General features: G+C 47.8%; 1 protein-coding gene across 3 annotated transcripts in view; it reads left to right on the forward strand.

Moving 5' to 3' along the window:
* The window catches only part of Ppara (peroxisome proliferator activated receptor alpha), an 84,004-nt gene that overhangs the window by 59,342 nt on the left and 12,502 nt on the right, over positions 1 to 12,160 (forward strand). For all 3 annotated transcript variants that reach the window (XM_042264969.2, XM_076556509.1, XM_042264968.2), the window contains 3 exons: positions 3,696 to 3,856; positions 5,570 to 5,708; positions 6,846 to 7,048. In XM_042264969.2, the coding sequence (XP_042120903.1) occupies positions 3,696 to 3,856; positions 5,570 to 5,708; positions 6,846 to 7,048 (503 nt within the window). The remainder of the gene's footprint in view (positions 1 to 3,695; positions 3,857 to 5,569; positions 5,709 to 6,845; positions 7,049 to 12,160) is intronic.

The raw sequence follows: 12,160 nt of genomic DNA on the forward strand, positions 1-12,160 counted from the left end.
CACCTCTTCCTTTTCAAGATGGGTCTCTCTAATTCCCTTTTTTTATGTTGTTACACTGGTTAGAGCTTCCAGCATCATGTTAGGTGGGAATGATGATGCCTCCTCTTATTACTGATCCATGGAAAAACCACCGAGTCTTTTGCCACAGAGTGTACTGGCTACAGTTTCTCTTAGATACCCTCTAACAGCATTCCTGTGCGGCTGATGGAGTCACCTTCTTGTCCCAGCTTGCTGTGAATTTTTACTAGGCATCAGTGTTATGTTTGGGGACATTATTTTTATGCATCTAGGATGATGATCAAAAAGCTTCCTTTTAGTTAGTTCATTTATTTGTTTGTTTGTTCGAGTTATTTATTTATTTAGAGGCAAGGTTTTTCTTTATAGCCGTGGCTATCCTGGAACTCAGTCCGTAGACCAGGCTGGCCTTGAACTCACAGAGATCTGCCTGCCTCTGCCTCCCAAGTGTTGGGACTAAAGGTGTGCCCCACCACTGCCCGGCCCCTTTTAGTTTATTAACGTGGTAGATTGTACATGTCAAAGGTTAAGCTAAACTTGCATTCCAGTGAGAAAGATGTTAGTTTGTCCTAATGTCTCACCCTCTTGGTATATAGTAATAGTGTCTAAACTATTATTAAGGGGATGTTAGTTTTCGTTTTTAGAATATTCCTATCTGGCTTTGGTCTTAGATTGGCTCTTGCCAGGTGAAATGAGGAAATGTTCTCTATTCTTTGGTTTCCTGGAAGTTTTTCTAGAGAACTGATACTTGAGTTTCCTTGAATGCTTGGTAGATTTCATAGATGAGGTCATTTGCGCCTGGAGTTTTCTTAGCTGACTGCTTCGATCTTTCTTCCCACAGTTAATGCTAAGTTGTTGTGCATTCTCTTTGTGTCCCTCTATGTCTCTGTCCCTGTCTCTGTCTCTGTCTCTCTCTCACGTGTGTGTGTGTGTATGTGTCTGTCTGTCTGTCTGTCTGTGTGTCTGTGTGTGTGTCTGTGTCTGTGTCTATGTTTCAATTTGGATAGTTTCTATTGCTGTGTTTTCCAGTTTGCCGATCTTTTCTTTTACAGTGTCTAATCTACCTGCTTTATTGTCCATACCAGATATTATAGTTTTCATAACCAGCACCAGGGTCCATTCCTTGCACCCTCATTTCTACCCAACATACCCAGTCTTCTCTCTTGCTTTTTAGGGTATGATCAGAATAAATTTTTAATGTCTTGGCTACAAATTCTATCACCTGTGTCACCCCTGGGTCTCTTTCATTCATTTCTCTTCTCATCGTGAGCCAAAATTTTTGCTTGTATGCCTTGTAACTTTTTAATTGAGTGGCACACATCGTGAGCTCTGTTGTGTGGTGGAGTCTGCATTCCAATAAGCATGCCCAGGCCTTGTTCAGAGATGCAGTTAAGTGACTGTGAAATGTTTGATCCTTCCAGGTCTTGCTTCTAGTTTTGTTAGATGGAACCATATAGCTTTTACTTGGACAGGTGATTTCCTCACTGCCAAAGCAGTAAATACCCTCTGAGTGCTGCACCTGATGCCCCACACAGTCACGGGCACCCACTGTGCAGGGTGAGAACAGGAATGTATGTGCCTGGCACTGCCAGGGCAGTTCCCTGGGATCATCGCTGATGGGGTGTCTTTTTATAGTTTTATGGCGGGGGGGTTGTTGGTTTTTTAAAATTTGATTTGTGTGTGTGTGTGTGTGTGTGTGTGTGTGTGCGCGCGTGTGCGTGTGTGTGTGTGTGTGTGTGTGTGTGTGTGTGTGTGTGTGTTTATGAGCGTGTGTGTGGAGGACAGAGGACAACCTTCGTGTATTCTCTTTCTCCCTGTGGGCTCCTGGGATGGAATGCAGGACCTCAGACTTTCATACACTGAGCCCTCCCACCAACCCTGTTTTCTGTTGGTTTCTTGATCTAGGGTCTCACCTGTAACCCTGGGGTGGCCTGGAACTCACTGTATAGTTCAGGCTGGCCTCAAACTCTCACACGTTAATCTTGGCTACTTCCAATTCTTAGCGATGAGGTGAGAAGCTACTGTGGCTGGGAAGATGATTCCCTGGGGCTGGGAAGGGTTTGCCATGTAAGCATGAGGACCTGAGTTCAAAACCTAAAAACATATGTTTGAAAAAAAAAAAAAACAGAAGCCAAATGCAGTAGCCTGGGTCCACAATCCCAGTACTGCAGGGAGCAAAGGCGGGCAGAGACAAGAGCCTCCCCCAGAAGCTCACAAGCCAGCTCCCCTGGTGTGCAAAGGCGTGAACAGCAGAAAAGAGGCTCTGTCTCAAACAGAGTAGAAGGTGATGACTGACACCCAAGTGGTGCTCTGACCCCCACATGCATGCCACAGCATGCACACGGCAGCGCCCACACACATAACAATGCACACAGGCATACACATCATACACACGTGGTTTAAAAAAAAAAAAAAAAAGCTGCTATTGTTGGTATGGACCGGTTCCCAAGTCATTTGGGTAAGTAACCAAAGATGCTTACCAGGCTTTTCTCATCGACAACTGTTTTGCTTTAAAAGTGGCTGTCCCTTTCTTTGTCCGTGTGCTCTGGCCGTGAGTGACGGCAGCCACTCCACAGCGCTGCCGGCACTTCGGCGGCCAGTTTCGAAGGAGTTGTGTTGAATAGGTGTGCAGCGATCGTCACCGAGGTTTTAACTCAGTCCGCCCATGACAGGGACTCCGTGCGTGTTTCCGTAAGCTCGCTCCCCATCCGTCTGTCTTCTTGGGTGTCGGTCTTTTCGGGTCTATGGATGCTTTTTACATGTGTTGTTTTCTATTGCTTGGTTTGAAGACTTCTTTGTATCGTTTGGACATAAGACTTAGTTGTTGTTGTTGTTGTTTCTGCTTTTTCGAGACAGGGTTTCTCCGTGTAGTTTTGGTGCCTGGCCTGGAACTCGCTCTGTAGACCAGGCTGGCCTGGAACTCACAGAGATCCTCCTGACTCTGCCTCCCGAGTGCTGGGATTAAAGACGTGCGCCACTGTCGCCTGGCTGGACATAAGACTTTTATTGAGCGGGTTTTTAGAAGTATTTTCTCCCAGGCTCTGATTTATCTCTTTATTTCTCTGTCCTTCCTCCCTGCCCTCTCTCCTCTCTTCTCTCTCAGTTCTTTTTCTCTGCCTTATTCTCTGCACATTCTTTTCTCCTCTCTCCACTCTCTCTCTCAGTTCTCTCTCACTTCCCCCTCCTGTCTCTCCACATTATCTCTTCCCTCTTCTGTCATCTCTGCCTCACTATGTAGCCCGTGCTGGTGTTGGACCCACAATCCTCTTGCCTTCTGAGGTTTCGGGTTAGAAACATGTGTCACTACACCTGACCCCCATGAAGAATCAGGCCGTGTTGTGGTGCCACCGAGTAACAGTGACAACAGGACAGGAAGGCAGCCAGCTCTACGTCAGGCGTGTGGCATGGGAGGCTGGGGCCCCCATGGAGGTCTCATAACATGGCCTCTGAAGAGCTGGAGGTAGGGTATGAGTCAGGAGGCAGGCTAGTGCACACGAGCTTCAAGAATGGGGCATCATGGTAACTATGGCCAGTGTGTGTGGCCAGGGGCAGGGCTGATGCAAGATGAGCACCTGACCACATCCCAGGTCCTTCCACTATGCCAAGTCATCTTCCCGGGGATCTGGCTCTGACGTGGGTGGTAGCCCCTCAGGTTTCACACACTTCCCTCTTCTCTGTAGACACCCTCTCTCCAGCTTCCAGCCCCTCCTCAGTCAGCTGCCCTGTGATCCCCGCCAGCACGGAGGAGTCCTCTGGCAGTGCACTGAACATCGAGTGTCGAATATGTGGGGACAAGGCCTCAGGCTACCACTACGGAGTCCACGCGTGTGAAGGCTGCAAGGTACTGAGGCCGTGGGTGGAGGGTGGGGTGGTCACGTGGATGGATGACTTTGCTCCTCTGCAAGATGTCCACTGCTCCGAGACCTACAGAAAGAGCAGAGAACTGGCCTCGGTGGCAGCTTGATTTCTCTTTTGAGAATCGAGGGCAGGTTGCTTCGCTGTACTTTGTAAATACTCTAGAGGAGCATTTACCTTTAAAGGAACATTTGTCCTTTAAAACAAAACCAAAAAGGAGGGAAAACGCAGTTGCTTTAAAAATGATTCTTCTCATGGCACTAAGTGTAGACTGCTTACTTTACCTTGGGACCACCCCAGAAGCCAGCTAGAGCAGAGATGACCATGCAGAGGAGTGTGTTTACCTACGACCTCGGGACCTCTCCAGAGGCCAGCTAGGGCAGAGGTCACCATGCATTGAGCAAGGGGCTGGCCATCAGACGTGTCCTGCCCTTGCTCAGAGTCCACAGTACCTAGCTCTCCTGCTATTGTAACTGACCCCCACCGGTCACTTCTGGCACATACTCACATCCTCCTGAGTATCTCCATCCTCTTGAGAGTCAACCTGACCTCTAGACAGGCAGGCCCCAGGCCCCATGTACATTCCCAAGTTTGTCGCTTCATGGACACCATATATGGAAAACTGAGAGGGGCACATGTTTGATTAAAATCCAAAGGCTCCCCTCCTTCTGGAAGTATCCAGGCTCTGAGGGACTATCACAGACCTTCCTGTACCATCATTCTTGACTCACTGTCATCCGTCTTCAGGTGGGCCTGGTCTTAGAGGCCTAGTGCATGGGAACAGTGGAACCAGATCCAGGGTCTGGTTGTCCCTGGCATGCACAGTCCTTGCTCCTCACCCTTCCTCTCCATCCCACACATCCTTCCACCATCCTGCCTCCAATCCCCCAGTCTCCAATAAAGGCCTGATCGCTTCTGCATGGGCCATGAGAGTCCTCCATGTTGGGCAAGTAGAGGGGGCACTCAAAAGCAGAGGACCAAAAGCCAAAATAAATCCCTTCCTGGGTTTTCCATTTGTATCCTTTTAGAAGTGCGACTTGTGATGGGACTTTCTGTCAAGGTCATGTCCAATTGCTTTTGTTTAGTCTTGGCTTTTATGGGCTCGAGCTGTTTTCTTCGTGGGTGAAGCCTCAGTATTGCTATAAAGCAAGAGAGTTGCTTTCAAATGGCCGGCTCCCTTTTAGTGTCTCTTTAGGAGTTGGTATTGTGACCCAAGAAACCACCATTCCCTCTCCCTCTACCAGGTAGAGTCTTTCTATGATTGCTTTGAACTCAGCCTTAGCATATTATTTTCCATTTTCAATGCAATGAGATATGCATTTTGTATTTGCCCCAGTTACATGAGACTTTCTAGAACTTCAGTGCATCGTTTCTTTGGAAAGAGACAATAAGGCTGGGGGCAGTACTCAGCGGGTAGAGTACTTGCCTAGCATGCATGGAGCCTTGGGTTGGATCCCCAGCACCCCATAAAGCTGGACATGATGGTGCTCAGCCATGTGGTCCCAGCACTTGGGAGGTGGAAGCAGGAAGATCAAGAGGTCAAGGTTATCCTTGGCCACAGAGCAGGCTCTTTGGCCAGGCTGGGCTGCATGAGATCCTGTCTCCAAACAAATCAGTCAATCAAAAATGCACAAGAGAGCTGAGTGACGCCAGTCTGGTGACCTAGAGCCCATGTTTAAATTTTGTGTTGATGCCACAGGGCTTCTTCCGGCGAACTATTCGGCTAAAGCTGGTGTATGACAAATGTGATCGGAGCTGCAAGATTCAGAAAAAGAACAGGAATAAGTGCCAGTACTGCCGCTTCCACAAGTGCCTGTCCGTTGGGATGTCACACAATGGTAGGTAAGGCTGCTGGACACACTGTGCCAGCCCATGACTCAGTTTATCCTTCTTGTCAGAATGACAATATTTTGAATGGGTGTGCTGTAACATGTAAATCTCTCCAGGAGCTGGTTTTTGGCAGAGCACTTGAAAATATTGTGGTGAGACTTTGCTGCCAACCTGGGTGGGGGGTCACTGGGGTGGCAAGATGTCACATCACTTCTGTTAAATGTGTGTTGGTTCAAACACTGTACCACACTATGAGTTTCATTTTCTCAGCCTTAATCTAATTTAGAACATGGTTCCTCGTGAGTGTAAATCAATCATTTAATCAATCAATCAATCAATCAATCAATCAATGTATTTATTTACATGCCTGTAATCCCAGCACTCAGAAAGCTGGGGCAAGAAGAGTTTTATCACTTCATGGCCAACATGGGTGACATAGAAAGACCCTGTCTCAAAAACTACAAAATAGGCCTGGAGATGTACCTCAACTGGTAGAGTGCTTTGGCATGCATGAGGCACTGGGTTCCCAGCACCATGTAGACCTGGACTGTAATCTGAGCACTTGAGGGGTGGAGGCAAGAATCTCAGGTGTTTAAGATCATCCTCAGCTATATAGTTAGTGGAGGCCAGCATGAGACACTACATAAGACCCTGTTTCAAAAAGAAGATAGATAGATAGATAGATAGATAGATAGATAGATAGATAGATAGATGATAGATAGATAGATAGATAGATAGATAGATAGATGATAGATAGATAGATAGATAGATAGATGATACATAGATAGATAGATGATAGAAAGATAAGTACATAGATAGCTATATAGATAGATGATTAATAGGCAGATGATAGGCAGACAGATGACTGAAAGACAGATCATAGATGGTAGATAGATAGATGATAGTTCACTTTCATCCCCTTCACCTTGGCCGATGGCCTACCTGAGGACAGTAAGCCACCCCATTTATCAGCTGTGTGTTTGGTTTTCAGTCTGTCTGGTAGAAAGTTCAGTCATAATAAGGAATGGGTTTGGCTCGCCATTCCTGGTGTGAACTTTCCATTCTGCCTTTCGACTCTGCCTTGGTCATCAAGTGCCTGGATCATTTCTACATCTCCCCTTGTCCCATCCCCACCCCAACTCCAGCAATTCGCTTTGGACGAATGCCAAGATCGGAGAAAGCAAAACTGAAAGCAGAAATTCTCACGTGTGAACACGATCTGGAAGATTCGGAGACTGCGGACCTCAAATCTCTAGCCAAGAGAATCCACGAGGCCTACCTGAAGAACTTCAACATGAACAAGGTCAAAGCCCAGGTCATCCTCGCAGGAAAGACCAGCAATAACCCGGTAGGTGCTCCTGCTGCCCTTGGGACCTTGAAGTATCCCTTGGCGACATGTGAGCTGGAGTCACGGGAAATGACTGAGAGCATTGTCCAATGTAGAAAATAGAATTTATCCCGAAGTCCAAGGAAGGGCCATGGAAATACACGGGGTCATTCTGAGACTCTAAGATGTAGCTTGACACCAACAGCTGCCTTCCTGCCTGGGCTCGCCTCAGCTCCTAGCAACCGAGGCATTATAAAAGCTGTGTAATTGATACGCCAAAAATAATCTAGTTAATACCTTACCTAGTATCGGGGTGTTTCTTAAGTGCGTTTTAATCCCTATTTTAAGGGCAGAAATGAAACCTATTCCTTCCCCCACTCAAAACACTCCCACCCTTTCTGCTAAAGCGATCCCCACCGCCGTCCTTGTCCCCATCTTGCTCTTCCTTCACTGTGATTGGCTCAGGTCTTGGGGAGGGTCCTTGGTTGACCGGACACACCTCGTATGTTTGAGCTTACCCTTGTGTCTGCAGCTCCTAGAATACTTGCCTGGCTCCTGACCCCCTGTTCCCATGGGTGGATAAGCCTGTGCTCACTGAGGAAGGGTGTCTGTCAAGGGCCGTTTCCACAGAGGGACCAGCCCTCACTTGGCTCATAAGGACTCCTGCCTTTTTCCTGTGTGCCTGGTATGACAGGTTCCCTGTGTGCTAATGAGTGGCTTGGAGCCTTCCTCCTTGGGAATTACGAGCTAGAATTTTCAGTCACAGGAAAATGAAGGATTTCACAAGCTACATACTTTAATGAGCAAGCCCGACCTCTCTTTTCCTGAATCTTTTCATTCTTTGGTGAATTCTCCAATGATGTGAGCTGAGGCATTTTAGAAGGTTCCAGCTAACACCACACCGGGTGACCCCAGAGGCCCTTTCCAATTAGACCAATGCATTTTTCTCAACCTTCCAAAAGCTGCAATCCTTTAATACAGTTCCTCATGTTGTGGTGACCTCCAACCATACAATTATTTTGCTGCTACTTTATAACTGTAATTTTGCTACTGGTATGAATCATAATGTAAATATCTGATATGCATGATACATGATATGTGACCCCAGAGAGGGTTGCGACCCACAGGTTGAGAACCACTGGATTTGACCCTTTCTGGATCACAAAGTAAAGTTTGCATTTCTGTGATAATGACCCCCAAATAAGAGAAATCAGAATTTCCATTTGAGGCCTTCTGTTTCTCCCTCAAACTTTGAGATTTAGAGCAAACTTAAGAGTCAACTTTATTCAGGCCTAAATGCTCTCTCTGCTTGAACATTGATTTGATCGCTACCGAGTAACCTCTGTTTTCTTCACCAGGATACACAAGGTTCTTAGGAGGGTCCCACCATCCTCTGTCTTGAGGAAATCAAGACTCATGTGGAAATGAACGATAGAGTAATGGCCCAGGGCTGGAGGCGGCTCCCTTAGAAAGACAGAATGGGGAGAGGGGCTTGGGAGCTGGCTCAGAGTTCAGTGCCTAAGGACCTGATTTTGGATCCCCAGCTCATACATAAAAAGCCAGATGTGAGCCAGGCGGTGGTGGCGCACGCCTTTAATCCCAGCACTTGGAAAGCAGAGGCAGGTGGATCTCTGTGAGTTTGAGGCCAGCCTGGTCTACAGAGGGAGTTCCAGGACAGCTAGAACTGTTACACAGAGAAAACTTGTCTCAAAAAAAAAAAAAAAAAAAAAAAAAAAAAAGCCAGATGTGGTCATGCGTATCTGTAATCCCAGCACTGTGGAGGCAGAGACAAGAGGATCCTGGAGCAGGCTTAGCTATATCAGTGAGCTCCAGGTTCAGTGAGCGACCTTCTGTCAAAAAATTAGAGACTGACTGAGGAAGATAACCAATGTCCAACTTTGGCCACCACCTACACCCTCATGCACCAATGCACCATACAAACATGTACACACACATATAGACCACACACACACACACACACCCCCCACACACACAACACACACACACACACACACACACACACACCACACACCACACACACACACACACACACACACACACACACACACACACCACACACACACACACACATTAACGGCTTATGGCAGCTAACTGCCTGCTTCAGCCCCAAATCTCTGTGCAGGGACCAGCTTTAGAAGCAATATCCAACTGTTCTGGACCACACTGTTGGCCAGAGGCACCTCCCACCGCCAGGTCTCATGGCATTTTCAGAGGCCGGGCCTTCTCTTCCTGCCCAGCCTGCTGGCCAGCTTCCCAGAACTTGCTGGTCCAGTGTGAGACCCCATCTTTCCTCTTCCCTCTGTGCCCAGCCCGGGAAATGTCCAGGTGGCAGGGTGCCTGCCACCAGCGCCACTGACCTGGCATCTCTGCAGAACTCTGGTCTTGCTGCCACAGTGGCATCGAGAGACTGTAGGCTGTGTGTTTTAGAAGATTTTAAATATTTGTTTTGTGTGTGTGTGTGCATGTGAGAGTACGAGTGTGTGTGTGTGTGTGTGTGTGTGTGTGTGTGTGTGTGTGTGTGTGTGCTTGAGTGTATGTCTGTGTACCACATTTATGTAGAAGCCTGTGGAAGTCATTGGATCTCTTGGTACTGGAGTTACAGGTGGTTGTGAACCACTGTGTGGATGCTGGGAACTGAACCCCTGTCTATAAGAGTGGCAAATGCTCTTAACCTCTGAGCCATCTTTCCAGCGCCATGTTTTATGATATTTAGAAAGCAAGCACCTTTAAAGGCGGGAGTTCCTTTAGGGAGATCAGGCTGTAGCCCTGATGCACTCAGCTTGACCTGTGTCCCGTGGCACAATACTCAGTGACTGTCAGGTTCTAGGCTGGGATGACAGGCCCAGCAAGGCCCTAGCAGAACATAAACTGTGTTTCAGCTGGTAAGCAGTTTAAGGTGCATGGATGTGATGACCATGAACTTGTCAGGTAGGGAGATGGGCATTCATGCCAACAGTGCCCAGCAGTCTTGCTGTCCTGCAGGCCAACTAGGGCAGGAGGAGTCACAGACTCCACACCACATACTGGGGAACAGGAAAGCTTGTCTGGTGGTATGTCCGAGCAGTCTCTAGTTTGCTACAAGTAGAGGTCAAGTCCCTCCTTGTAAAAGACCCACCAGAAGAAGTGGAGACCCAGAGACATCCTAGAACTGGTTGGGGGATGGGGACCTGGAAGTAGGATTTTGTTAAGGTCTGAAGGCAACTGTGGGGGAAAGGTGACTTTAGCTGGGAGAAGGGCTGAGGAGACAGATGAGACCATTGGTTTCCTTCTGGACCCTGGGTCTGATTTGAGCCCCTGGAATTTCAGACACATGAGCCAGAAAATGGCCAGGACCCCTGGTGATGGCCCTAAAACACTTCTTGGGACTTATTCCCTCTTGATTTGAAAGTGGCAGAATTGGAAACAGTTGTTCCTCCTGAGCCTGGCTTCCAAAGAGGCCTTTTGATAGCTTCTTAGCTGTCTAGAAGTTAGAGACAGAGATATGGCTCTTCAGCTTGTAACTGCCTGTAACCCCAGTTACAGAGGGTCTGCTAGCCTCTTGCAGCCTAGTTGGGCACCTGCATGCACATGGTTCAGTTAAACTCTCTGTCTCTGTCTGTCTCGCTCTCTTTCACACACACACACATACACACACTAAATCCATAATTAAATAAATCTTAAAAAATAAAAAGTCTAGTCACCATATCAACCTGTCCTCTGGGCGTCACTGTGTAGCTTTGGCTGGCATGGAACTTGCTATGCAGACCAGCATAGCCTTGAACTCACAGAGACCCTCTTGCCTCCTAGCGCTGCAATTAAGGACCTGTGCCACTGTGCTTAACTTTTTTGAGTGAGAGACAATGTCTCACTAGCCCAGGCTAGTGCTTTTAAACTCATGGGACTCTCCTACCTCAGCCTTCTGAATACTAGAATAACGGGCATGTACCTCCATGCCCAACCGACTTAGAATTTTTAAAGAGTAATTGTGTTTTTAATCATGTGTAGATGGGTGTGTGTGTGTGCACACATGAGTGGAGGTGCCCACAGAGGCCAGAAGAGGGCACTAGAGCTGGAGTTACAGACGTTGTGAGCGGCCCAGTGTGGTGCTGGGAACTGTACTCGGGTTCTCTATAAGAACAGTGCTTGCGCCAGGCAGCTATGGCGCATGCCTTTAATGGCACACTCGGGAGGCAGAGGCAGGAAGATCTCTGTGAGTTCGAGGCCAGCCTGGTCTACAGAGCGAGATCCAGGGCAGGCACCAAAACTACACAGAGAAACCCTGTCTCGAAAACAAAACAAAACAAAAAACAAAACAACAACGAAAAGAACAGCGCTTGCTTTTTAACTCCTGAGCCATCATCTCTCCAGCCCTGACTCAGAATTCTTCATCGTCTTTTAGCAAGAGGGCAACTGCTCATTCTGCTTCACCCTGTGAGCTGTGTAGCTGAGGCTGCCCTAGTCCTTGGAGAGGCCCTCCAGTGACAATCAAGTCCCCTGGGACCCACCACTCCCCACAGCCCCCTTCTGGAAGAGTTGCAGTGCGCATTCGCCATGTCAAAGGCTCCGGGAGGTCCCCACCCTGCTCACTGTGTTTCTCGGCATCTTGGCTCTGTACTTGCTTGCTTTCCGCTTTTCTCTCCGCTGTGTGCACGTGAGGGAAGGTCAGTGTAGCACGAAGGTAACGACACTGTCTCAGCCAGTGTTCTCTTGCTGTGAAGAGGCTCCATGACCACGGCAACTCTTATGAAGCAAAGCATTGAACTCTGGGCCCAGGGGACCCGAACCCCTCTTCTACCTCCAAGGGAACTGCATACATGTGGTGCAATACACATTAAATGATTTTAAAAAATGGCTCACGGACGTTCTATGGGCCAAAGTCAGAGCCAAGCTGCCAGGTATCTTGCTTACAGATTCATGCTCAAGACCTTTTAAAAAAATAAAAAGATTTTATTTATTTATTTATTTATTTCATCTAAATGAGTGCTCCATCTGCACATACTCCTTTATTCCAGAAGAGGGTATCAGTTCCCACTACAGATGGTTGTGAGCCACGATGAGGTTGCTGGGAATTGAACTTAGGACCTCTGGAAGAGCAGACCGTGCTCTTAACCATTGAGCTATCTCTCCAGTCAA

This window comes from Peromyscus maniculatus, chromosome 20 (genome assembly GCF_049852395.1).
Source record: "Peromyscus maniculatus bairdii isolate BWxNUB_F1_BW_parent chromosome 20, HU_Pman_BW_mat_3.1, whole genome shotgun sequence".
NCBI lineage: Eukaryota > Metazoa > Chordata > Mammalia > Rodentia > Cricetidae > Peromyscus > Peromyscus maniculatus.